The sequence below is a fragment of the Euprymna scolopes genome, chromosome 30 (genome assembly GCF_053919585.1).
Source record: "Euprymna scolopes isolate OS-2025 chromosome 30, ASM5391958v1, whole genome shotgun sequence".
NCBI classification, from domain to species: Eukaryota; Metazoa; Mollusca; class Cephalopoda; order Sepiida; family Sepiolidae; genus Euprymna; species Euprymna scolopes.
The window spans coordinates 39,009,715-39,035,381 of record NC_136511.1 but is presented as its reverse complement, the minus strand read 5'-3'; the positions used below and the strand labels follow the sequence as shown (position 1 = coordinate 39,035,381).

Below are 25,667 nucleotides of genomic sequence, written 5' to 3'. Positions count from 1 at the left end.
ATGGATTTATGCAAACCCGTTCCACGGCAGACATCCTAAGCGTAATTTCTGAGCGTGTATACCATTCACTTGACAAATCAGGGGAGGGTAGAGTGGTAACTCTAGATATATCCAAGGCTTTTGACAGGGTATGGCATGAGGGTCTTCTCAGGAAAATCAGATCATACAGTATCACTGGAAGAATACTTAACATAATTAAATCCTTCTTAGATAAGAGAAAAATCCAGGTTGTCCTCAATGGTCAAACATCTAAATAATATGATATAAATGTGGGAGTGCCTCAGGGGTCTATCCTTGGACCTCTATTATTCCTAATGTTCATAAATGACCTCCCTGACAAAATTGTCTGTGAGATTGGTATATATGCTGATGACACCACGCTCTATAACAGACACGACAAGAAAACAAATGAACACATATCTAAAGAAATGGCAGAAACACTAGAGGATGACCTCCAATCTGTAGTGTAATAGGGACAAAAATGGATGATCACATTCAATGCTGCCAAGACTAAACTTGTTTCCTTCAATAACTACAAGAAACCTTCTCTATCACCAATAGCAATGGCCAAAGAATCGTTATCTGAAAGTACATCTTTTAAACTCCTCGGCCTAACGTTCACAGTAAACATGAGTTGGAAAAATTACATCGAGAGTATCGCCAGGACCGCTGCCAAAAAGGTAGGCTCTCTTTACCGTGCTAGAAAGCTACTAGCGCCCGAAAGTATCCTGTACCTTTATAAGGCCGCCATTCGCCCATGTATGGAGTATTGTTGTCATATTTGGGCTGGTGCATCTGCTACTAGTCTCTCACTCCTAGACAATGTTCAAAAGAGAGTCGCCAACCTGATAGGTCCTGAACTGTCATCTACATTCAGCCTCTGTCCCATCGATGAAATGTAGCATCCCTCTGCCTGTTCTACAAGTACTTTAACGGTGAATGCTCCGACGAACTGCAAGCACTTATACCTCCTCGACGTAAATATCCCCGAAAAACCCAACAAGCAGCAAAATCCCACGCCTTCACAGTTGAGATCCCTAGATGTAAGAGAGCCTTCTACTCCAGTAGTTTCTTCTCCAGAACCGCTAGACTTTGGAATTCCCTTCCGAGTTCCTGCTTCTCCAACTGTACTGACATGCAGAAGTTCAGGTGTAACGTGAACCAACATCTTGCTGCCCAACACCCCACATAGTACTCCTGTAGCTTATGTCCCTGATAGTAGCCCCCTACATCAAAGTGGTAATGTGCCTTGTTTGGGGTGAAAATGTAAAAAAAAAAAATTACTGGTAGGCTGATATGATAACCAATTTGTGTGTAAGAAGCGCACGACAATGAAGATATTACGAGAACCATATCGTGAATAAAGTATACTTGGATGATGCGGCTACAGAGGTTGTGCAGAAGTTTTGTTACCTTGGTGATAGCATTGGAGCATAGGGATCAGCTAGGGATCATGCTAGTGTGGTTGCAAGAGGTAAAATTGGATGGATTACGTTTAGAGAACTTTTGCTATTATTAACGAGATCTTAGACCAGATGACCTCAGAGGATGAATAGAGTTGCACAATATAGCGAGATGTGCACAGAACTGACGACTTTCCAAAAATGCGTTTTAGGGTTAGAGTTTGAGATGAGCTAATTTTGTTTTTCACAAAAAAGAGAGAGAATTTGGTGCTAAAGATTTTTATCACTAGACTCTACAGGTGCAGTTGTCATTCAACATCAAGAAATTGACAAATAAATGTCATGATTGAATAATAAAAGTGACAAAACTTCACTTGCAAGTAAACAAGTCTCAACATGTACAGAATAATTCAATACTGAAACAAAAGATCAACAAGTACAATCCGTCATGTAATCTTCTGTAATTGAAACCAAGAAAAAAAAAAGGTGAGAAGATTGTATGAAACGGATTCATTTTTGATCTGGTCAGTTCAACTGGTGAGTTAATCTGTAGAAACTAAGCAGAAGAGGTGGCGTCAGGTTTCATTATTTTCTTCTTTTTTTTGCTTTTATTTTGTTCTTTCGTCGACTTATTTCTTTTTGACACAATGTAGAAAATCAAGTTCATGCTTGAACTTTTTCTGAAATAATAATTTAACGAATAAACATATGTTAATATTGATGTTGAGAGAATTAATTGGAATCGAGAATAAAAAAAAAATTAAAAAATCAGAACTTTTCGGGGTATCGGAATCGGTATCAGAAAAAATTTGTCTATTTTCCAATGCCAAAAACGATTCTTCTAACTATTTTTTTTTAATTGATTTTCTTTAAAGAAAAACCCTCTACTGCTGATAATAAAATAAAATAATAAACATCTATTGATTTTAAACTATTAGCCAAACTAAAATCGATAGATCATTCCCAGCAAATGTATCTTTATGTTTGAGAAAATATCTGCACATTTAACACGTGTTTTTACGGTAATCGGGAAAAATAGGAACTTTATAGTTACATATTTAGAGATTCCTAAAGAATCAGAATCCGAAATTTAATATGGAATTGGTAATTGTATCGGAATTGGAAAAATATTGGAATTGTCCCATCCCTAGTTAATATATAAAAAGATATTTATTTCAATTTCTAGACAGTATTAGTGGTATGTTCTGTGAATTTTCAAGGTTAACTTCATCTTCAGAAAAAAGAAAAAAAACACATGTACAAGCATTAAGTGTTTATTATATATTATCATATATTTAAATCGAACTTTAACCTAATTAACATTGCGCCTTACATATTTTTTTTTCTAGACCATTTCTTTTGTTGACTGTTGGTGCATGTTATTAAGAGTAAATTTTATTACAATTTAATTTATTTACAAATTCAATTTATCTTGCTAGGAATATTCTTCATGGGGAATACATCTTTTTCTTCAGCAGCAAATTACATACTAAAGTCATTTTCATAAATAGTGATAAATAATTGTACTTATTGATTCTTGCAACTTTTAATAATTGTAAAAAAAAATTATTTCAACTGACATGGATTAAAATCAACAATATCTGAAAAAAATGTTATATTTCAATGTGAATTTGCTTCATGCTAGGAAGATTGTTATAGTGATAATCTATATAATTTTCTGCGTGTTCTTTCCTTAATTAGTCCATACGTTATGCTTTGAAAAAGGTCAAATACAATTTCTGAATGCCAAACTGCTTAAAAAGAGCCAAATTAACAAATTTTGGCTTTAAAAAGGCTACTCTAACAACCTTGTAAAGAATATGAGGAAGTAGCCTCGTTTTTGAATATCTATAGATCTATAAAAGTGAAATTGTGTGTGTGTGTGTGTGTGTGTGTGTGTGTGTGTGTGTGTGTGCATTTCCCTACCAAACTACTCTGTTAATTTTCAGTCTACAGCCTCGAGATTTGACATAAGGGGTATTGAGATTTGGGAAAATCTTTTTAATCAGTTTTCGGCCAGAAATTTGACTGTTAAGGGGTCAAAGTTACATAATTTGACCTTTGAAAACTCTACCATTTGGACTATTGTCCAAATAATTTTTAAAAAAACATTATACAATTTTCTCCCAAATAATTCCAAACTAATTCAATAATATAACAATCGGACCCAACAATTGGAAGAATCATTGGATTTATAAAACGAAAAAAATCCAACCTTGATTGCCCTTTGGGGCCCGTGCTGCAGTGGATAGAGATGCGGAATATCTAGGATTCCAGGTCAGCATTATCTAGAGTTAGCAGTTTCGATCCCACCCCAAGTCGGTCAGAGGATTAGTTGACCAAAACCGTGGTGAGATGGCAACAGCTATTGAAGGCAGCAATTGTTGTGGATGTAGTTGGAGGATTCAAAATTCTATCCCATCGCAGTTAATCTGACGAAGACCAGAGAAATAATTGGCCGAAACGTCATGAAAATAACTAAAAGATGAGAATAATAGTTCAAATAAAAATTATTTTAAAAAAAATTATTTTAATTTTTAAATCTTTCAATAATTTGACCATTTCTGTTTATTCGTACTTATTTTTATTTCTATCTTCCCCATACTTTTATCTAGCAATTCAGAAAGACTTTCACAAAAGTTATGGAAATTTTCCCAACACCACAAATAATTCATTGATCAGAGTTGGGTCCGGTGTAAAGGTTGTTAAATCGTGACTTTAACTCCGTTTTTTTTTCTTGCTTTTTTTTACCTAGGAGTTACCATTTATCAAGCCCCAGAAGCCACTCGAGGATAAGTGTTAAAGAATGTACAGTAGTCAATGGGACAATATCATAGTAACCGTTAGTAGTGTAAATTTGGATTACTTAAGGGGGAACAGATTACCAAGAACTTGTTTATGTTGAACTTGAAGACGACCATATTGGAGTCAACTGGAAAGCAGGCGATCGGAAGAGAGTTCCACGGGTGTGCAGTTCTAAGAAAGAAGCTTTGTTCATGGAATCTACGTTTAGGTTTAGGCACAGATAAAGAGTGGGGGGAATTATTGATAGTTTTTTCAGCTGGACGAGTGTTTCTTGTGAAAGTTTGATGAGGGGGGGGGGCATAGATTAGAAGTCAAATAACACAAGTTTATAAACTATAGACTAAGGTATAGACTATAAACCAGTGCACATGAACTCTAGTACAGGTAATAAGTAGGTTCTCTAGAAATATAATCAAAACTTTCTCAAAGACAATTGTGGGAGAAAGTAATGCTCATGAACTAGAACCAAAAACATCACTAAATTTTGCAAAGTCAAAAGTTAAATCGACCATTCACTGATCACCAAATTCTTCATGAGATGCAAGTCATGTAACTTATTTGTCTTACAAATTCTCCAATAAAAAATGTAGAAAAAGAAATAGGATGTTTTAGAAAAATCCAGATGGTACAAGATGGTTCTGGGACTTTCAAGAAATATTAAGAATGTTCTAGAATGTTTTATTACTGGTTGGCACTCTCGATCAAAGAGGTTTTCATACTAACCAGACAGTTATGTGGATATGAAAGGTTTAACTTGAACTTCATTAATCCAGGACATCGAGACTGCATGGGGTTGAGTCTTTTGCTGACCAGGATCTGATCCCTTTCTTCAGGCACCAGTTGAAGGTAAAGATCAGATGTGATAGGAAAAGATTACGTCCCACCGTCTGTGACAGAAGATGGATTAAAATAGCGAGTCTGTGCGTACATAGAGGTACCAAGTTGGAGTTCGTGTTCCTCATCTAAGCATGGCGTACATGGTTCCAGGTCCTGTCAGTCTCCAGATTCTTCAAGTTAAGTCCTGTGTCTAGATTAGCTTCTTAGCTCGCCGAGTGAATGGCCTCCTCCATCCCAAATACTCTCATTTATCAATTCAGAAAAATTTTCTTTCACAAAAGTTGTCAGAATATTTTCCAACATCACAGAGAGTAGGTTGATCAGAGTTGGGTCTAATGTAAAGGTTGCGAAATATTGCTAAATTGCAAGCCTAACTCTGTAAGTAGTCAAATAACACAAGTTTATAGGTTGTTTGTTTCGGGTTATTTAATGTTGAATCCAGTTATTTTGGAAACAGTTTTTAAGTTCTTTATATGTTCAAATATTTATCTGTACAGTTTGGGTTGGTTGTTTTACGGCATATCAACCCTTTTCAGGTTATTTAACGCCGAATCCAGTTATTTTGGAAATAGTATTCATGTTGCATTCAGTTATTTTGTAGAAGGTTTTTATTCTTCAAGATTTTTGTATCTTCAATCGCTAGTTTGTCGTGTTTGGTTTGGTTGTTTTATAGTGGATTTTATCGTTTTTGTTCCCTGTCCTGCAGAACATGAATGAGTTTTGCAATGGGAGAAGGAAAATGGTTACAGTATTAATGTTTGTTACATTTTAAGTTAGGAAATCAGTCAGGAAGTGGCGGAGATAGAAAGAGAAAGGGGAAAGGGGAAGAAGAAGAAAAAGTGTTTTTTTTTGCTTTTGGTTTTGCAGAACATAATCAAGTTTTGCAAAAGGAAGTAGAAAAACAAAAAGCATCAATGTTAGGTGCATTTCGTCTCAGGAAGCCAACATCTTCAGACAGCCTGATCTGATAGCACCAGCAAATTTATAGACTATAAACAAGTGCGCATGAACTCTAGTACAGGTAATAAGTAGGTTCTCTAGAAACGTCATCAGAACTTTCTCAAAGACACTTACATAATCAGAAACTTACACATTAGCTAATCACTTCCTGTCAGCAGGAGGTATAAAACTAGAGCCAAAAACGTCACTAGGTTTTGCAAAGTCAAAAGTTAAACCAACCCTCCACCGATCACCAACTTCTTCATGACATGCAAGTTCTAAATTTTTGAGATGCTGGCAGATTGTTTATATTACATGTATTGATCGGACTATCATTCTCATCTTGAGTATTATTTGTGCAACGTTCAGTCAGGCACTTTGGAAAAGAAAGGAGAGCAGTAACTTTTCTTTCTTTTTCAAGAAACATTGCACAAATAACACTCAAGATGGGAACAATAATCTGATGAAAATAAGTTATACAAGTTATTTAACTCAAAAGGTTTTCAATAATTGAAGAAAAAAAAAAGAAATAAAATTGTTTCCATGACCATTGTCACAAGAATGTTTTAGAAAAATTCAAAAAGTACAAGAAGGCTCTGGGACTTTCAAGAAAGGTCAAGAAGGTTCTAGAATATTCTATTACTGGTTTGCGCTCTCTATAAAAAGATAGTTTCTGCACTATCCAGACAGTTGTTATATGGACATGAAAGATTCAACTCCATTAAAATCCAATCAAAATAATTTATGGAAGAATCTAGGGTAAATTTTTTTCTGATCAAAATTTAAAATTAATATTTGAGTTATTAAAATCAACAGCTAATCACACTCATTTCTCATCGGAACTCTGAGCTACTTCTTTTCCACCCTCATACAACTTCTCAGACAACATATTTACTGAATTAGCCTTGAGCTTAAGATAATTTTATTTTAGATTTGATACGAAATAATAGCTCTTGTGTACAAGTAACACAGTTTGAGGTGAAATAAGAGTAAAATAAATAAATAAAAGTAAAAAAAAAAAAAAATGTGGGTCCCTTAATTCAAAACTCCATAAACAAGGAAGGAAGTATGGAGTATGAGTTGCTGTGAAGGATAGGTAAGGCCTCAGCAGAATTTAATCAACTCTGCAAGATCTGAGAAAAAAAAAAAAAAAAATCACCCTAAATTAAGAGTTTATAACAGCAACCCTCCACACTAATATATATGGAAGCAAAAATTTGGCATCTCAAAATCAGCTGAGAGAAGAATTAGATGCATTTGATTCCAAGTGCCTTTGAATGGTTTTAGGGATCAAATAGTGATCGAATTACCAACAAGTAATATCGTCAATAATCTGCAAACAACGTCTAGGCTGGCTCAGACACACCCTTAGATTAGCCTCAAAGAGAATTGCCAACAAGGTGTTCCAATAACCCCCTCCCCCCCGATTGAAAAAGAGGAAGATCAAAAATGAATTGGAAGTAAACAATCGAGAAAGATTTAATTGCGATAAGAAAAAAACTGGAGGGACACTGTAGATCTGGCTTTCAGATCGAAAACGATGGTATGCTTTGACTGTCTCATGCATCACACGACATGAAAGTTACAAAGTGTACGTACGTTATTATATTTGCCAATAACATGGTATAATAATAACAAATGCAAATTGGCCAAAATGTTATTTAGATTAAAATTCTTAAAATCCGACAAGATAAGTTTATATCTTAGATAAATATACTTTATACTTATGCATTCCATTATAAGGCATGATATTTACACTTTTATTTTTAATACAAAACAGATACAATGTTCAAGCAGCATTATACTTCAATAATTCAACACATGTTGATGTGTCTAGCATTTCAGGAATTTTCGGTTATCAAAGCAGACAAAAGAATGAATAGATTTGCAAGACGTGACTTGTCAGTGAGAAGACAATCCTATCTTCTATAAAATTAGATCAGGTTTCAAGTCTTTCATTTCTGCAGGATTAATAAAGCACATCTCTAAAACTGTCAAGAATACTAAAACAAATTATAACCTGAATTAAAAAAAAAGTAGAAAACTAAAACAATTTATTTAATCCATGTACTGGCATCATTCAGCAAGACTTGTTAAACACTCTTCATTTTAAACTGTAAGAAGGAAAACTAGCAACCCTAACGATGGCTTAAAACCGAGCTGAGCAAGAAGATACCCAGGTCTTATGCACAACATGAAAAGAAACTGGAATCTTAGGAAGATTTTGATAATTCTAGTAATTAGAGGAGAAACCAGAAAAACATTATTTCTTTAGCATTGGTAATATTCATTATCAATATGATTGACCTCCAACTACCATTTTCTAGTACCAATTTTGAACAGAAAAATAAAAATAAAATGGAAAAATAAGGATTTGACTTTTTTAAAGAATCAGATTGAATAATACAGTTGCAGATGAACTCATAGACATTAGGACATGACGAATTGGGCCTCTCCAACTTCACTTTTTAGCAAATTGAGAGGCAAAGTAGCGCATTGGAAGTCATGTGACCAAGTTTGCGTGTGTTACTTTTCAGATGTTGTAAATATCTGAATTTATCGAAGCCAATATTGGCAACCATGGAGGCTGATTTTAAGAAGCACCTGCCCCCTCCCTCCCTCGTCAGTTACCACATCCATTTAAGGACGTGTGTATGAATTGAAAAGTCAACTATTGGATGAGACTTGTGGGTAGATGAAATGGTGACATGGTGGTACGATAGGTGTATCAGAATTTTTGTAGGAATTTTTGACACCCCTAACACGAAACTGCGAATAAAATATAAAAAACTCGTAATTTCTCTTTTAAAAGTGGGTTGTTTATTTTCTTTATGGATTATACTTCCAAAATAAACTATTAAAGTTGTATAAAATGTAATAGAAATATTTTTTTTATTTTTTAAAAAATAGTAATAGAATTAATTGATTTTACGAGTTCAGTATTTTTCGATTTTTAAACTTTAAAAATCTATCAAAATTTTTCTATTGATTCTATTTTTACGATATTTTCAGGGTCAATGTGAAATTTTATGCTCTTTCCAATAAACTGAATATAATATTTTAGACAAACGTTTTTTTTTAAATTCACGCCCCCCCCCGTTTTCAAATGTCTATTAAAAAATAAATAATTTATTTATTCACCAAAGTTTTATATATCACAAATTGAAGATAAAAAATCAATAAATAATATAATCAAATTTAAAACAAAAAAAAATAAAATTTACCTGTAAAGACCAAAGTTTAAAACCTTTTTTTTTTAACAAGCCACGTTGTTTGTTTGTTTTTTTTTTAAATGAAACCTTGATCCTTGCTCCTTTAACTGAAAAAAAATTAGGGTTTGAATTACATTTTTCGAGTAGTCATAAGCTTGGAAAGACAGAGGTCGAATTAATTCACGCCTCCCATTTTAAAATGTCTATTAAAAAGTAAATAATTAATTTACTCACCAAAGTTTTATATATCACAAATTGAAGATAAAAGATCAATAAATAATATATTCAAATTTAAAACAAAAAAAAAGTAGTGTTTTTTAAAAATTTACCTGTAAAGTCCGAAGTTTAAAACCTTTTTTTTTTTTTTTTAAACCACGTTGTTTGTTTTTTCTTTTTTAATGAAACCTTGGTCCTTGCTCCTTTAATTGAAAAAAGAATTAGGGCTTGAATTACATTTTTCGAGGAGTTATAAGTTTGGAAAGACAGGGGTGGAATTATTTAATATTTTTCACAAAACTTTTGACACATCTAGTGGTACGATGAGGAAGCTGAGAAGTGCATCAATGAAAAGATGAAGCATTGGAGTCAGTGGATGAAAGGTTTAATGAATAGGGAGGACATGTATCTAGTAGCAAAGAGGGTATCAAGAAGAACAAGACAGAGGCATAGAAATCAAAATTCCCATATTCGGAAGTATTGAATAAAAATAAAGTTTAGGATAACAGATAGGAAAGTCACATAAGTACAAGGTGTCCTTCAATAAGTTTCCAGACTTTTTGTATTTAAAATTGCCGTGGACTCTTGAAAATTCGGTATGTTATTGTTGTACATCTTATTTGATGACTGACCAATTTTTTATGATTTCAGGTTCAAATGAACAGCTTCAGCAGGAATTGGAATACACCCTACTAAAGCCTGATTGTCACAGCTGGTGAATTTCAAAAAATGCAATCTTGACGTGAGGACACTTTAGAAGAACGATATGTAATGAAATTCTGTTTTAAACTTGGAAAAAATGCCACAGAAATCTATGGAATGCTTCAGACTGCTTTTGGACCATCTTGCATGAATCAAGCAACAGTTTTTGAGTGGCATAAGAGATTCAAGGAAGGCAGGGAGTATGTGAGTGATGATGCGAGTTGTGGGAAGAGTAAGGAAGTCAAAACACCAGAGTCGATTGGCCAAATAATTTCATGGATTGTGTGGGTCTATAGAGACAATAAGTGCACAGTTTGATGTCAGTGTGGGAACTGTACACACAATTATTCACAAAGAACTGAAGATTTGTTTGAAGTTTGTCTCAAGGGTGCTCCATCCGTATCACAGACTATTTGACCAAGATGGGCTTCAAAACAGTTCCTCACCCTCCCTATAGTCCAGACCTTGCTCCCTGTGACTTTTGGTTATTCCCTAAGCTCAAGGAAAATTTTAGAGGCTGTCTTTATGAGACAATTGAGAAGATGAAAGAGGCTGTGACGAGGGTCATTGACATATGAACACAAGAGGATCTTCATGGAGCCTTCCAGAAGTTGTTGGAATGGTGCAACAAGTGCATTGCAGCCAAAGGAGATTACTTCGAAGGGGATTAGAGTCTCATGTGTAAAAGTGCCCATATGAAGACTTATTTAAGGCACCGCATATATTGTTGGAGAGAAGATCATTGAAGTGTTATGAATCAATAGACAAGACAAGAGGACTACTTAGAAATGCCTCTGTGAATATTCTTGAATCCCAAATTTTCATGGAACTGTAAAAATCTACAAGTTGATGAAGCAGTATGAGGTATAAAACATGGTATGGGAAATGGTGAGATGAAAAAGTTAAAGCTTGAGGACGCTCAGGTGTTGTTGCAGAAATGTTGAAGGTTACGAATGAAACGGGCATTGAGATGATCAAGAGCTTGAGAAATCGGATTCATAAAAGATGGTTATTCCAAAGACTTGTTACAAAGGTAAAAGGAAACACTTGATGAGGGTAATTATAGATTGTATAAGCTGATGAAGGTAATTATAGATTACATGAGTTGATGAAGGTAATTATAGATTATATAAGTTGATGAAGGTAATTATAGATTATATAAGTTGATGAAGGTAATTATAGATTATATAAGTTGATGAAGGTAATTATAGATTATATAAGTTGATGAAGGTAATTATAGATTACATGAGTTGATGAAGGTAATTATAGATTATATAAGTTGATGAAGGTAATTATAGATTATATAAGTTGATGAAGGTAATTATAGATTATATAAGTTGATGAAGGTAATTATAGATTATATAAGTTGATGAAGATAATTATAGATTATATGAGTTGATGAAGGTAATTATAGATTATATAAGTTGATGAAGGTAATTATAGATTATATAAGTTGATGAAGGTAATTATAGATTATATAAGTTGATGAAGGTAATTATAGATTATATAAGTTGATGAAGGTAATTATAGATTATATAAGTTGATGAAGGTAATTATAGATTATATAAGTTGATGAAGGTAATTATAGATTATATAAGTTGATGAATCAGATCTTGAAATTGGTTGAGAGAATGAGCAATAAATACAAACTCAGATAAGAATAGATTAAATACAGTCTGATTTTAGGCGTAGACAAAATACCACTGGTGCTATATTTATCTGGAAACAAATGCAACAAAAGTACCCTGGTAAAAAGAACAACTTGTATTTTGCTTTTATCGATTTGGTTAAAGAGTTTAACAAAATGCCAAATATAATGGTCACTTAATGGACCTTTCAGTGAGTTATATATTGTTATTATTATTACATACATTTTATCGTCAATTTCACATAAATAGTTAGTTATTGGAATAGTTTTAATAGCTTGATAATTAATAGTTATTGGAATAGTTTTAATAGCTTGATAATTAATAGTTATTGGAATAGTTTTAATAGCTTGATAATTAATAGTTATTGGAATAGTTTTAATAGCTTGATAATTAATAGTTATTGGAATAGTTTTAATAGCTTGATAATTAATAGTTATTGGAATAGTTTTAATAGCTTGATAATAGTTATTGGAATAGTTTTAATAGCTTGATAATTAATAGTTATTGGAATAGTTTTAATAGCTTGATAATTAATAGTTATTGGAATAGTTTTAATAGCTTGATAATTAATAGTTATTGGAATAGTTTTAATAGCTTGATAATTAATAGTTATTGGAATAGTTTTAATAGCTTGATAATTAATAGTTATTGGAATAGTTTTAATAGCTTGATAATTAATAGTTATTGGAATAGTTTTAATAGCTGGATAATTAATAGTTATTGGAATAGTTTTAATAGCTTGATAATTAATAGTTATTGGAATAGTTTTAATAGCTTGATAATTAATAGTTATTGGAATAGTTTTAATAGCTTGATAATTAATAGTTATTGGAATAGTTTTAATAGCTTGATAATTAATAGTTATTGGAATAGTTTTAATAGCTTGATAATTAATAGTTATTGGAATAGTTTTAATAGCTTGATAATTAATAGTTATTGGAATAGTTTTAATAGCTTGATAATTAATAGTTATTGGAATAGTTTTAATAGCTTGATAATTAATAGTTATTGGAATAGTTTTAATAGCTTGATAATTAATAGTTATTGGAATAGTTTTAATAGCTTGATAATTAATAGTTATTGGAATAGTTTTAATAGCTTGATAATTAATAGTTATTGGAATAGTTTTAATAGCTTGATAATTAATAGTTATTGGAATAGTTTTAATAGCTTGATAATTAATAGTTATTGGAATAGTTTTAATAGCTTGATAATTAATAGTTATTGGAATAGTTTTAATAGCTTGATAATTAATAGTTATTGGAATAGTTTTAATAGCTTGATAATTAATAGTTATTGGAATAGTTTTAATAGCTTGATAATTAATAGTTATTGGAATAGTTTTAATAGCTTGATAATTAATAGTTATTGGAATAGTTTTAATAGCTTGATAATTAATAGTTATTGGAATAGTTTTAATAGCTTGATAATTAATAGTTATTGGAATAGTTTTAATAGCTTGATAATTAATAGTTATTGGAATAGTTTTAATAGCTTGATAATTAATAGTTATTGGAATAGTTTTAATAGCTTAATGATTAATAGTTATTGGAATACTTTTAATAGCTTGATAATTAATCCATTTTATCAGGTTGTTACTGCAAGCCTTGGGATCCAAACAAGAAATGGGGATGGAATCAAGGGACAAGTAGCATTCCCTCCTCATTCCAACGACTACAAGCAAAAGAGGCACACAGAATTATATATATATATATTTTTTTTTTCCATTTCCTTTTTCTGTCTACTTTTCTATTAAAATGTATTCTTTCTTGTCTCTTGTTTGAATGTTATCTATTTCTTCCTTTGTAGTTGGTGATTACTGAATAAAGTTGATAACAATATAAAGCATCAAATCCTTTTCTGCAGTTATTACGACCAAGAGAGGTAAACTAGGGGCAAACGGTGAATGTTGTTCAAGCATGTACAGAAATGCTCAAAATCATGTTAAAATAAACAGCACATTTAGTAACAGCTTTAATACAAAAGTAGGAGTACTGAGTTTGTCACTTTCTATGTCTATATACGGCACGATCATGTTGACACACCGGTTCTTGCCAGATTACCTTTAATGCATTCAAAACCAAACTCCTATCTTTAAATCATCAATGCTCTGATCCCCATCTGGCATCAATTGAAAATGGATGGCTCTCGTCTAGGAGAAGCCCAATGTTTTGACAAGCTTCTAGGTTTGTCCTTTACTCCTGATCTGAAATGGAACATGTACATCAAGTCTGTTGCCAAGGTCGCTGGAAAGATGGTGGGATCCTTCTACCGCTCCAGAAGATATCTCACTACTGATGCTATTCTCTATCTATATAAAAGCCAAGTACGTCCAAGGATGGAATACTGCTGTCATATCTGGGCAGGAGCTGCTAAAAACAGCCTATCCTGCCTTGACAGAGTACAAAATAGACTTTGTGGCTTAGTGGGGAATGCCCTTTTCTCTACCCTGCAACCTCTCTCCCACAGAAGAGACGTTGCAAGCCTATCTTTGTTTTATCGTTATTTCCATGGCAGGTGCTCATCTGAACTCCAATCTCTGGTCCCCCCTTGCCAATCTTTCACGAAAAACACCCGTCTAGCTGAATCCACTGTGAATAATTTTCCCTGCTCTTTACCTGTGCCTAAATCAAAACGTGGATTCCATGAACAAAGCTTCTTTCTTAGAACTGTACGCCTGTGGAACTCTGTTCCGTCTGCCTGCTTCCCACTGGACTACAACCTGGATGTCTTCAAGTCCAATGTTAACAAATTCCTAATGAACCGCCCCCTTAAGTAAACACTTCATTACATCTCCACACTAACGTACTGTACTTGCAATAACCCTTATCTCTGAGTGGCTTCCGGGCCTTGATAAGTGGTGTCCACCGTGTTAAATAAAAAATAAATAAAAAGATCACCAAAGTTAAGCAACGTCGAGCCTAACCAGTACCAGATGGGTGACCATTTGGAAAGGTGAGCTGCTTTATGTACCACGAGTTAAAATACCAGGTTGGAAAATTGGTGTGGTCTATCCTTCTCTCGAGGGTAGCTGGGGATCTCTTAAGCCATGGTAGGCTCCCCATCTAGTGATGTCGTCACGATAAAAGCATCCTTGATAGCCCTAGCGAAGCATCAAGTATTCAACTACGGACAAGATTTGAATTACACTACAAACTCGTGTAGCGAGTTCAATCTCGGCTGCGGCCACATGTTACATTATGTCTTAGAAGCATTGTTCAGGGAGTACTGTAGAGGTTATCCAGAAGAGCTGCTGGGTGCTGAGAATTTAGAACTTGCCTGTGAAACAACGGAAGACCTAGAAATGCTATGAAAAATAATGATCTGAAAGTGAATGTCATTAAAATAAAAATGATGATCTATGGTTGTAGTATTGGAAATCCACTAGAAAGAGGAATGTTCCCGTATTCAGTTTGTAGAAAGAAATCTTTTATTATACTTGTAAGTATTGGGCACACAAGAACTCCAGTGGGAGTACTAGTAGGTTAAGAGAGACTATAACCAGTTCATGTGCAAAGAGTATCAGACAATGAAACGGATGGAAATTTAGATGTAGAGAAAACATGCTTTGAATTGAAAGCCATGTTTAATTTCAGAAGGGTTTCCGATGGGTAGCTAATCTGTATAAGTCCTGGAGATAAAAAAGAGTGTCCAGTGTCTAAGTCCTGGAGATGAGAAAGAGTTTTCGGGGGGTAGCTAATCTGTATAAACCTTTTATTTTAAAATTTTTTAAACTTTCATAGTTTACATTTCTATAAATAATTTTTTTATATTTAAAATATATTCATATGAAATATTTTATTTCAAAAAAGTACTTTGAACTTTCATAGTTTACATTTCTATAAATAATTTTTTAATATTTGAAATATATTCATATGAAATATTTTATTTCAAAAAAGTAATTTGAACTTTCATAGTTTACATTTCTATAAATAATTTTTTTATATTTAAAATATATTCATATGAAATATTTTATTTCAAAAAAGTAATTTGAACTTTCATAGTTTACATTTCTATAAATAATATTTTAATATTTAAAATATATTCATATGAAATATTTTATTTCAAAAAAGTAATTTGAACTTTCATAGTTTACATTTCTATAAATAATTTGTTTATATTTAAAATATATTCATATGAAATATTTTATTTCAAAAAAGTAATTTGAACTTTCATAGTTTACATTTCTATAAATAATTTGTTTATATTTAAAATATATTCATATGAAATATTTTATTTCAAAAAAGTAATTTGAACTTTTATAGTTTACATTTCTATAAATAATTTTTTTATATTTAAAATATATTCATATGAAATATTTTATTTCAAAAAAGTACTTTGAACTTTCATAGTTTACATTTCTATAAATAATTTTTTAATATTTGAAATATATTCATATGAAATATTTTATTTCAAAAAAGTAATTTGAACTTTCATAGTTTACATTTCTATAAATAATTTTTTTATATTTAAAATATATTCATATGAAATATTTTATTTCAAAAAAGTAATTTGAACTTTCATAGTTTACATTTCTATAAATAATATTTTAATATTTAAAATATATTCATATGAAATATTTTATTTCAAAAAAGTAATTTGAACTTTCATAGTTTACATTTCTATAAATAATTTTTTTATATTTAAAATATATTCATATGAAATATTTTATTTCAAAAAAGTAATTTGAACTTTCATAGTTTACATTTCTATAAATAATTTGTTTATATTTAAAATATATTCATATGAAATATTTTATTTCAAAAAAGTAATTTGAACTTTTATAGTTTACATTTCTATAAATAATTTTTTTATATTTAAAATATATTCATATGAAATATTTTATTTCAAAAAAGTAATTTGAACTTTCATAGTTTACATTTCTATAAATAATTTTTTTATATTTAAAATATATTCATATGAAATATTTTATTTCAAAAAAGTAATTTGAACTTTCATGGTTTACATTTCTATAAATAATTTTTTTATATTAAAAATATATTCATATGAAATATTTTATTTCAAAAAAGTAATTTGAACTTTCATAGTTTACATTTCTATAAATAATTTTTTTATATTTAAAATATATTCATATGAAATATTTTATTTCAAAAAAGTAATTTGAACTTTCATAGTTTACATTTCTATAAATAATTTTTTTATATTTAAAATATATTCATATGAAATATTTTATTTCAAAAAAGTAATTTGAACTTTCATAGTTTACATTTCTATAAATAATATTTTAATATTTAAAATATATTCATATGAAATATTTTATTTCAAAAAAGTAATTTGAACTTTCATAGTTTACATTTCTATAAATAATTTGTTTATATTTAAAATATATTCATATGAAATATTTTATTTCAAAAAAGTAATTTGAACTTTCATAGTTTACATTTCTATAAATAATTTGTTTATATTTAAAATATATTCATATGAAATATTTTATTTCAAAAAAGTAATTTGAACTTTCATAGTTTACATTTCTATAAATAATTTTTTTATATTTAAAATATATTCATATGAAATATTTTATATCAAAAAAGTAATTTGAACTTTCATAGTTTACATTTCTATAAATAATTTGTTTATATTTAAAATATATTCATATGAAATATTTTATTTCAAAAAAGTAATTTGAACTTTCATAGTTTACATTTCTATAAATAATTTGTTTATATTTAAAATATATTCATATGAAATATTTTATTTCAAAAAAGTAATTTGAACTTTCATGGTTTACATTTCTATGAATAATTTTTTAATATTTGAAATATATTCATATGAAATATTTTATTTCAAAAAAGTAATTTGAACTTTCATAGTTTACATTTCTATAAATAATTTTTTAATATTTAAAATATATTCATATGAAATATTTTATTTCAAAAAAGTAATTTGAACTTTTATAGTTTACATTTCTATAAATAATTTGTTTATATTTAAAATATATTCATATGAAATATTTTATTTCAAAAAAGTAATTTGAACTTTCATAGTTTACATTTCTATAAATAATTTTTTTATATTTAAAATATATTCATATGAAATATTTTATTTCAAAAAAGTAATTTGAACTTTCATGGTTTACATTTCTATGAATAATTTTTTAATATTTGAAATATATTCATATGAAATATTTTATTTCAAAAAAGTAATTTGAACTTTCATGGTTTACATTTCTATAAATAATTTTTTAATATTTAAAATATATTCATATGAAATATTTTATTTCAAAAAAGTAATTTGAACTTTCATAGTTTACATTTCTATAAATAATTTTTTTATATTTAAAATATATTCATATGAAATATTTTATTTCAAAAAAGTAATTTGAACTTTCATGGTTTACATTTCTATAAATAATTTTTTTATATTAAAAATATATTCATATGAAATATTTTATTTCAAAAAAGTAATTTGAACTTTCATAGTTTACATTTCTATAAATAATTTTTTTATATTTAAAATATATTCATATGAAATATTTTATTTCAAAAAAGTAATTTGAACTTTCATAGTTTACATTTCTATAAATAATGTTTTTATATTTAAAATATATTCATATGAAATATTTTATTTCAAAAAAGTAATTTGAACTTTCATAGTTTACATTTCTATAAATAATATTTTAATATTTAAAATATATTCATATGAAATATTTTATTTCAAAAAAGTAATTTGAACTTTCATAGTTTACATTTCTATAAATAATTTGTTTATATTTAAAATATATTCATATGAAATATTTTATTTCAAAAAAGTAATTTGAACTTTCATAGTTTACATTTCTATAAATAATTTGTTTATATTTAAAATATATTCATATGAAATATTTTATTTCAAAAAAGTAATTTGAACTTTCATAGTTTACATTTCTATAAATAATTTTTTTATATTTAAAATATATTCATATGAAATATTTTATTTCAAAAAAGTAATTTGAACTTTCATGGTTTACATTTCTATGAATAATTTTTTAATATTTGAAATATATTCATATGAAATATTTTATTTCAAAAAAGTAATTTGAACTTTCATGGTTTACATTTCTATAAATAATTTTTTAATATTTAAAATATATTCATATGAAATATTTTATTTCAAAAAAGTAATTTGAACTTTCATGGTTTACATTTCTATAAATAATTTTTTAATATTAAAAATATATTCATATGGAAATAATTTGAAAATATTATTTTTTTTACATTTCTATAAATAAAGTTTTCTTTCATATATATTTTTAATTATTGGATGAAATGTCTTTCACAAATTTTATCATAAATAATGTATCGTAAAACAAAGTAGTTACCTTCAATTGAATTATGAAACCAATTTTTCATTGTTTCATGATAAACTAAGAAATCATTTCCATGTGGTTTGATATTTTGTTTCATGCTTAGTGACTTCCGTTCCGTTCCATTCCATATTTTAGCTAAATCATGCCCACTTCCGGCATCTTTTTATACTGAATTTTTGGATTTAACCGATTCCATTCTGTAGAGGCACCGTTTCTGGTTTTGCTTGTTTGAAAAGGCCAACCCTGGTTTAACAGGCAGTGATGTACTTACAAGAAATAATGAATAAATGGTTATACGTCTTTAAAAACGCTATCTGATCAAGAAATTGATCATCATTTTATGATAAATTCATAGGCCCATACGAAAGTATTAAAATAAAGTCTAAGACTATATTGAAATAGTGAGGTTCCAAAATGACTGGCAAAACTTAATCGACTAGTTTTTCCTTTTTTTTTTTTTGTTTTGGCTGCAGTTACAGATACAAATAAATCCATTGTGCATTTGTACTTCTACAGTATTTGAACCCAGAACTGAACTGATTTTCTTTTTTAATCCTCATATAATCCAAACTCCTAATTCAAATGCTAGGTTTTGTTGTTTGTTGGTTTGGTTTAGTTCAAATTTTGTACAAGCAGCCAAATATTAATTCTTTGGAATTCGCTTCCTGTTACCTACTTCTCTAACTGTACTAATAAGCAGAAGTTTGAATGTAACATAAATTAATATCTTGTTAATCTTTCGTAGGCTTCCAACTGGTGATATGTCGGGTTAGGTGCGAATGTGAGTGAAAAAAATTAAAAAATAAAAATTGGTTGACATTTTTTTTTTTTTAGAACATGCTAAAATAATAAAGTTATTGGTGCTTATGCACTTTTGTTACCACGCCATTTTTAAATAATTTTTTCAAGTTAAATTCAAGTTTCGCAATATCTTTTTTTTATTAAATTGTTAGGTGAAAGCACAGAATAGTTACAAAATACCCTCTCCTCCTCATGTTAAGAATGGCTTTCAAAATAATATTATTTTAGCATGGTAACAAAAGTGCATAAGAACCAAGTTATTATTTACAAACCTATTCCTAACATGAGGAGGGGATGATTTTTTAACTATTCTGTACTTAAATTTAATTTTAGTTGAAGAAAATAGGAGCACTTATGCAGAGATGGTAATATGCTGAAATTATAACGTTATTAGTTCAAAACCTATTCTTAACACAAGGAGGGCATTTTGTAACTATTGTGTACTTTTACCTAACAATTTAATAAAAACAGCTACTGTAAAACTTGAATTTAACTTGAAAATACTATTTTTAAAAAAAGTAGCACAATCCATTCTCTGTATAAGTACCGAAAACAGAATGGTTTCCATTATTGTATGTTTATTTCATAAAATTGATTTTTAAATATTACTCTTTTTTAATTGATTTTAAAATATTAATCTTTTTTAATTGATTTTTAAATATCAATTTTTTTAAATTGATTTTTAAATACTAATCTTTTTTAATTGATTTTTGAATATAAATTTTTTTTAATTGATTTTTAAATATTAATTTTTTTTTAATTGATTTTTAAATACTAATCTTTTTTAATTGATTTTTGAATATTAATTTTTTTAATTGACTTTTAAATACTAATCTTTTTAATTGATTTTTGAATATTAATTTTTTTAATTGACTTTTAAATATTAATTTTTTTTTAATTTATTTTTAAATACTAATCTTTTTTAATTGATTTTTAAATATTAATTTTTTTAATTGATTTTTAAATATTAATCTTTTTTAATTGGTAATTACTATGATTATAAGTTATTTTAAAGTAAATACCTTTCGGAAATTAATCAATAATCATTTATTTTCCTTCAATTTATCCTCAGCTTTGTTACCTATTTGAATTTTTTTTTTTTTTTTTTTTTACACAGTGATCACCACTTATCAAGACCCGGAAGCCACTCAGGGATAAGGGTTATTGCAAGTACATTACGTTAGTGTTGAGATTTGACGAAGTGTCTACCTAAGGGGGCGGTTCATTAGGAATTTGTTAACGTTGGACTTGAAGACATCCAAATTGTAGTCCGGTGGGAAGCAGGCAGACGGAACAGAGTTCCACAGACGTGCAGTTCTAAGAAAGAAGCTTTGTTCATGGAATCCACGTTTTGAGTTAGGCACAGATATAGAGTGGGGGAAATTTTTCACAGTGGATTCAGCTAGACGGGTGTTTTTCGTGAAAGATTGGCGAGGGGGGACCAGAGATTGGAGTTCAGATGAGCACCTGCCATGGAAATAACGATAAAACAAGGATAGGCTCACAACGTCTCTTCTGTGGGAGAGAGGTTGCAGAGTAGAGAAAAGGGCATCCCCCACTAAGCCACGAAGTCTATTTTGTACTCTGTCAAGGCAGGATAGGCTGTTTTTAGCAGCTCCTGCCCAGATATGGCAACAGTATTCCATCCTTGGACGTACTTGGCTTTTACATAGATAGAGAATTGCATCAGTAGTGAGATATCTTCTGGAGCGGTAGAAGGATCCCACCATCTTTCCAGCGACCTTAGCAACAGACTTGATGTACATGTTCCATTTCAGATCAGGAGTAAAGGTCAAACCCAGAAGCTTGTCAAAACATGGGGCCTCACCCAGACGAGAGCCATCCATCACAATTGTTGCCAGATGGGGATCAGAGCGTTGATGATGTAAGGATAGGAGATAAATATTTTTTTGAACACAAAATATTTTTTTGTTTTTTGGAATTCTTTGAGATGAAGCTTCATAATTTGTGGAATCATTCTTTGCAGACTATTATCCCCATCTCCATAGTTGTTTCACAACGTTTCGGCCAACTCATACTCTAGCCTTCTTCAGGCGGTTAACCACGACGGGATTGAAATGCTGAGTCTTGTAACTGTATCCCCAATAATTACTGCCTTCCATAGTTGCTGTCTTACCATGTTTTGGTCAACTAATCCTTTGGCCTGCTTTGGGTAGGATTGAAACCGCTATCTTCCAACAATGCTCACCTGGAACTGTAGAGACTCAACGTCTCTATCCACTGTACCACAGGGCCTGTGACGCAGTGGATAAAGGCAACAACAACTATGGTAGGCAGTATATTACTGGATACAGTTACAAAACTCAGCATTCCTATCCCATCGCAGTTAACCACATGAAGAAGGCCGGAGGATGAGTTGGCCGAAATGCGTTGAAACAACAACTATGAAGATAAGGATAACAGTCCACAAAAAAAATGAATACACAAAATAGATATCTTTTTTTTTTTTCTTTTCTTTTTTGTAACAATGTCAAAATTCTGGAATTTTCATAACTAATAAAATATAATCATTAAACTTTTCATGAATTCCTGAAATTGTCTGCCCTTGGCTGTGCAATCTGAAAATCTCCAAACTGAAAAGCAAAAATGTGGTTCCTTCGCAATAGTGCACAGGTGCTAAAAGAAGGTTACTTTCCTCAAATCCAATATTTAAAGAACGTCAAACTCTTATCTTTTATTAGTGTTATGTGGAGATATGTAGACTGTTCCGAGTTGGCTACCTAAGTCACCGAGTCACCGGTTTTCACTGGACCTTAGTAAAAACAAAAACTTCCCCCTAAACATTAACATGCTTTATTTGTCTCTAAGTAAATACGTAAATAAACTTCTCTTTCAGTATTCAAACCACAGGGTATATTTATTTATTCCTTTCACGGAATACTTTATCTTTGATTGTCCAAATAATAGGCCACCTTAGGACATATCACTTAGATATTTATTAACTTTTAACACAAATAGATCACAAATTAGCAGGTAAAACAAAATAGTTTTTAACTAATTTTCTCCAATCATATTTAAAATATTCTATGAGTATAGATCATCCCCAAATTTTCTAAAACAAAACCAGGCGTAAAAGAAAAGTTTTCGTACATATGCAAAAAATGGACCGTGCTGAAATAACGTTATTTTTTTTTAGATTACTATACACAGATTCGAAAAAATTGTCAAAAAACAATTATATAACAAATAAATGTAATCAAACGCAAGAAAAGTTATTTTTCTACCTAACTGAATATTTTTTTAGTGTTTTTATTTAATGTAACGTGTTTATTCGGCTGAAAAAACAGTGTTTACCGATGTATTGGAAAATTTAAATAAAAACACTAAAAAATTATCCAGTTAGGTAGAAAAGTAACTTATCTTGCCTTTGATAACATTTATTTGTTTTTTGAAAAATGCAAATCGTGGTGGACTCTGAGTTGAATATGTAAGTTTGGGAAAAGTAGTTAAAAATAAAAAATATACAAAATACTATTAACAACCCACCGAATATATGTCAGCCTATGTCATGGTAACATATATTGAGCGAGTTTCTAACAGTATTTCGCACATTTCTTTTATTTTTAACTCATTTTCCCAAACTTACCGTGTTCAGCAGAGAGTCTGGTGCCATTTTAAATTTTCCAATACATCGGTAAACACTGTATGTTTTTCGAGCTGAATAAACATGTTACATTAAATAAAAACACTAAAAAATTATCCAGTTAGGTATAAAAGTAACTTATATTGCCTTTGATAACATTTATTTGTTAGGCGTAAAAGAAACGTTTTTGTACACGTGCTGAAATAATATTGTTGTTTTTTTTTTTTAAAGTCATTCTGGACGTGAGGAGGGCAACGTTTTAACTATTCTGTACTTTTACGAAACAATTTAAGAAACAAAAAAATCAATGCGGGGTCGGGGTACTAATAGCAGAGGGGGAACAGACATTAGTTCACGTGTACAAGAGGTACCCCTCCCCTATATTAATGGCCGTAATGTCTTTGAAGTCTCGACAAAGACTTTAAAATAAGAAAAACAAAATGGGAGTATAAACGCACCCAATGTTACAGTGACATTTTTGGGTCGGTTTCTTCCATTTTGTTTTATTTCTTATTTTTAATTGATTGTAGTTTGTGTTATTTCCCCCCCCCCCGGTTTTTGACACAGCTGAGCTGGAGCTCCCCTGCACCCAGGCTGCCCACTTTCTACAAACTTCAAAGAAGTAAAGAGACATTGCGGCCATATTTTTCTTGTTCTCCGGTAGCGCTCAACATTACTTGTTTTTCAAACCGAATAAACATTTTACATGAAATAAAAACATTAAAAGCTTATTCAGTTATGTAGAAAAGTAACTTATCTTGCCTTTGATTACATTTATTTGTTATATATTTGTTTTTGACAACTTTTTCGGACGTCTGCGGATTGTAAAACAAACCCCCCTTTTTATTATACCTACCTGTGACATTTGTCAAACGCACTGGGATCTCTCTTTGCCAGAATCTTAACTTTATCCAACTGTCCATACCAGGCAGCTTTATGTAATTTCCCCAGATCTTTATCCCGTACAACGTAGACGGGTTCGTCGTGGCTGTCGACATTGTTTCCATTCAGCCAAGACTTCAAGCTCTCATCATTCTCCAGGCAAACACTCTGCGACCTCTTCCCGCCTTTATCCTGCGACGAACGACGACTTCCCGGCGACTTTTTACCTAAACTTTTTACAAACTTGAGCATTTGAACAAATCGTGCTATTTCATAAATGCGAAATAAAAATACGAAAGACAACGTGAATAATAAAACTTGTGGTCATCTAGTCACGAAGAACATTCGAAATTGTGCGAAGTTCTACCTCGGCCGCCATCTTGTGATGCCAAAAAAAAAAGCTAAGGAAAACATTTACCGTCGCCATGGAAGTAGTTGAAACTAGCTTTAACATTTTCACTTTCAAAATTAATTCAAACTATTTCAATTGGTTTCATCGTAAAAATTGCGCTATGAAAAATTGCAAAAATTATTTGGCAGATTAGAAGACTATATTTCGAAAAATTATATACGAAAATATATCAGTGTTCAAAAAAAAAGCAGGTGCTTTACAAAAGTAATATTTAAAAATAAAATAAATAAGAATGGGCAAGGGAAGCAACTTTTATTTATTTATTTTTCCTGGGTTACTGAACTTGAATAAATAAATGTAAAGGGAAATAACTCAATTTGAAATCGTCTAACAAATAATTTTACTTCTATTTATTTTATTTAATAAAGTAAGGGAGATAACTCTAAAATATTTTTTAGATTTTTTTTTTCCACCAATTGATTTTAATAATGAGATTCCAGTAATGTCGCTAAATAGGGTTTGTGGGTGATATATATAAAAAGAATAAGGCATTTAAAATGTTTCTTATCTTAAACATTAATGCATGAGGAGTCATTTCGTGTAAAAAGTTAATTTATTTTACCCATATAAACTAGAAAAATGCACGATTAAAAATGTGTAAACAACATTTTAATTGTGTGATAATAAACATGGTGGACACTTGCTATTTTATAAGCGTGAAGCACTGAAGCAGTCTTTACTTTGCGATCAAAAACCAAGATCGAGAGTAACTGAACGAAATGAAAAAAAAAAAAAAAAAAAAAAAAAAAAACATGACAAATAATTGAAACAACTTTTAAACAATTTTTATTTCAAATTATTTTTTATAATTTAGTGCAGGAAATCTGGTTCGGTAGGATAATCAATTTATAATCGGGATTTATCAATTTTTAGAATCGAGGTTGAGTGCTGCAATTTTA

General features: G+C 30.0%; 1 protein-coding gene across 8 annotated transcripts in view; it reads right to left on the bottom strand.

Moving 5' to 3' along the window:
- LOC145254754 (uncharacterized) overlaps positions 1-24,799 on the bottom strand; it is a 203,857-nt gene extending 179,058 nt beyond the window's left edge. For 6 of the 8 annotated variants that reach the window (XM_080113497.1, XM_080113500.1, XM_080113498.1 and 3 more), the window contains exon 1: positions 24,331-24,799. In XM_080113497.1, coding sequence (XP_079969623.1) covers positions 24,331-24,608 — 278 coding nt within the window. In that variant the 5' untranslated portion in view covers positions 24,609-24,799. The remainder of the gene's footprint in view (positions 1-24,330) is intronic. The other 2 variants (XM_080113499.1, XM_080113505.1) reach the window with 1 other exon arrangement.
- Between the last annotated feature and the right edge of the window lie 868 nt (positions 24,800-25,667).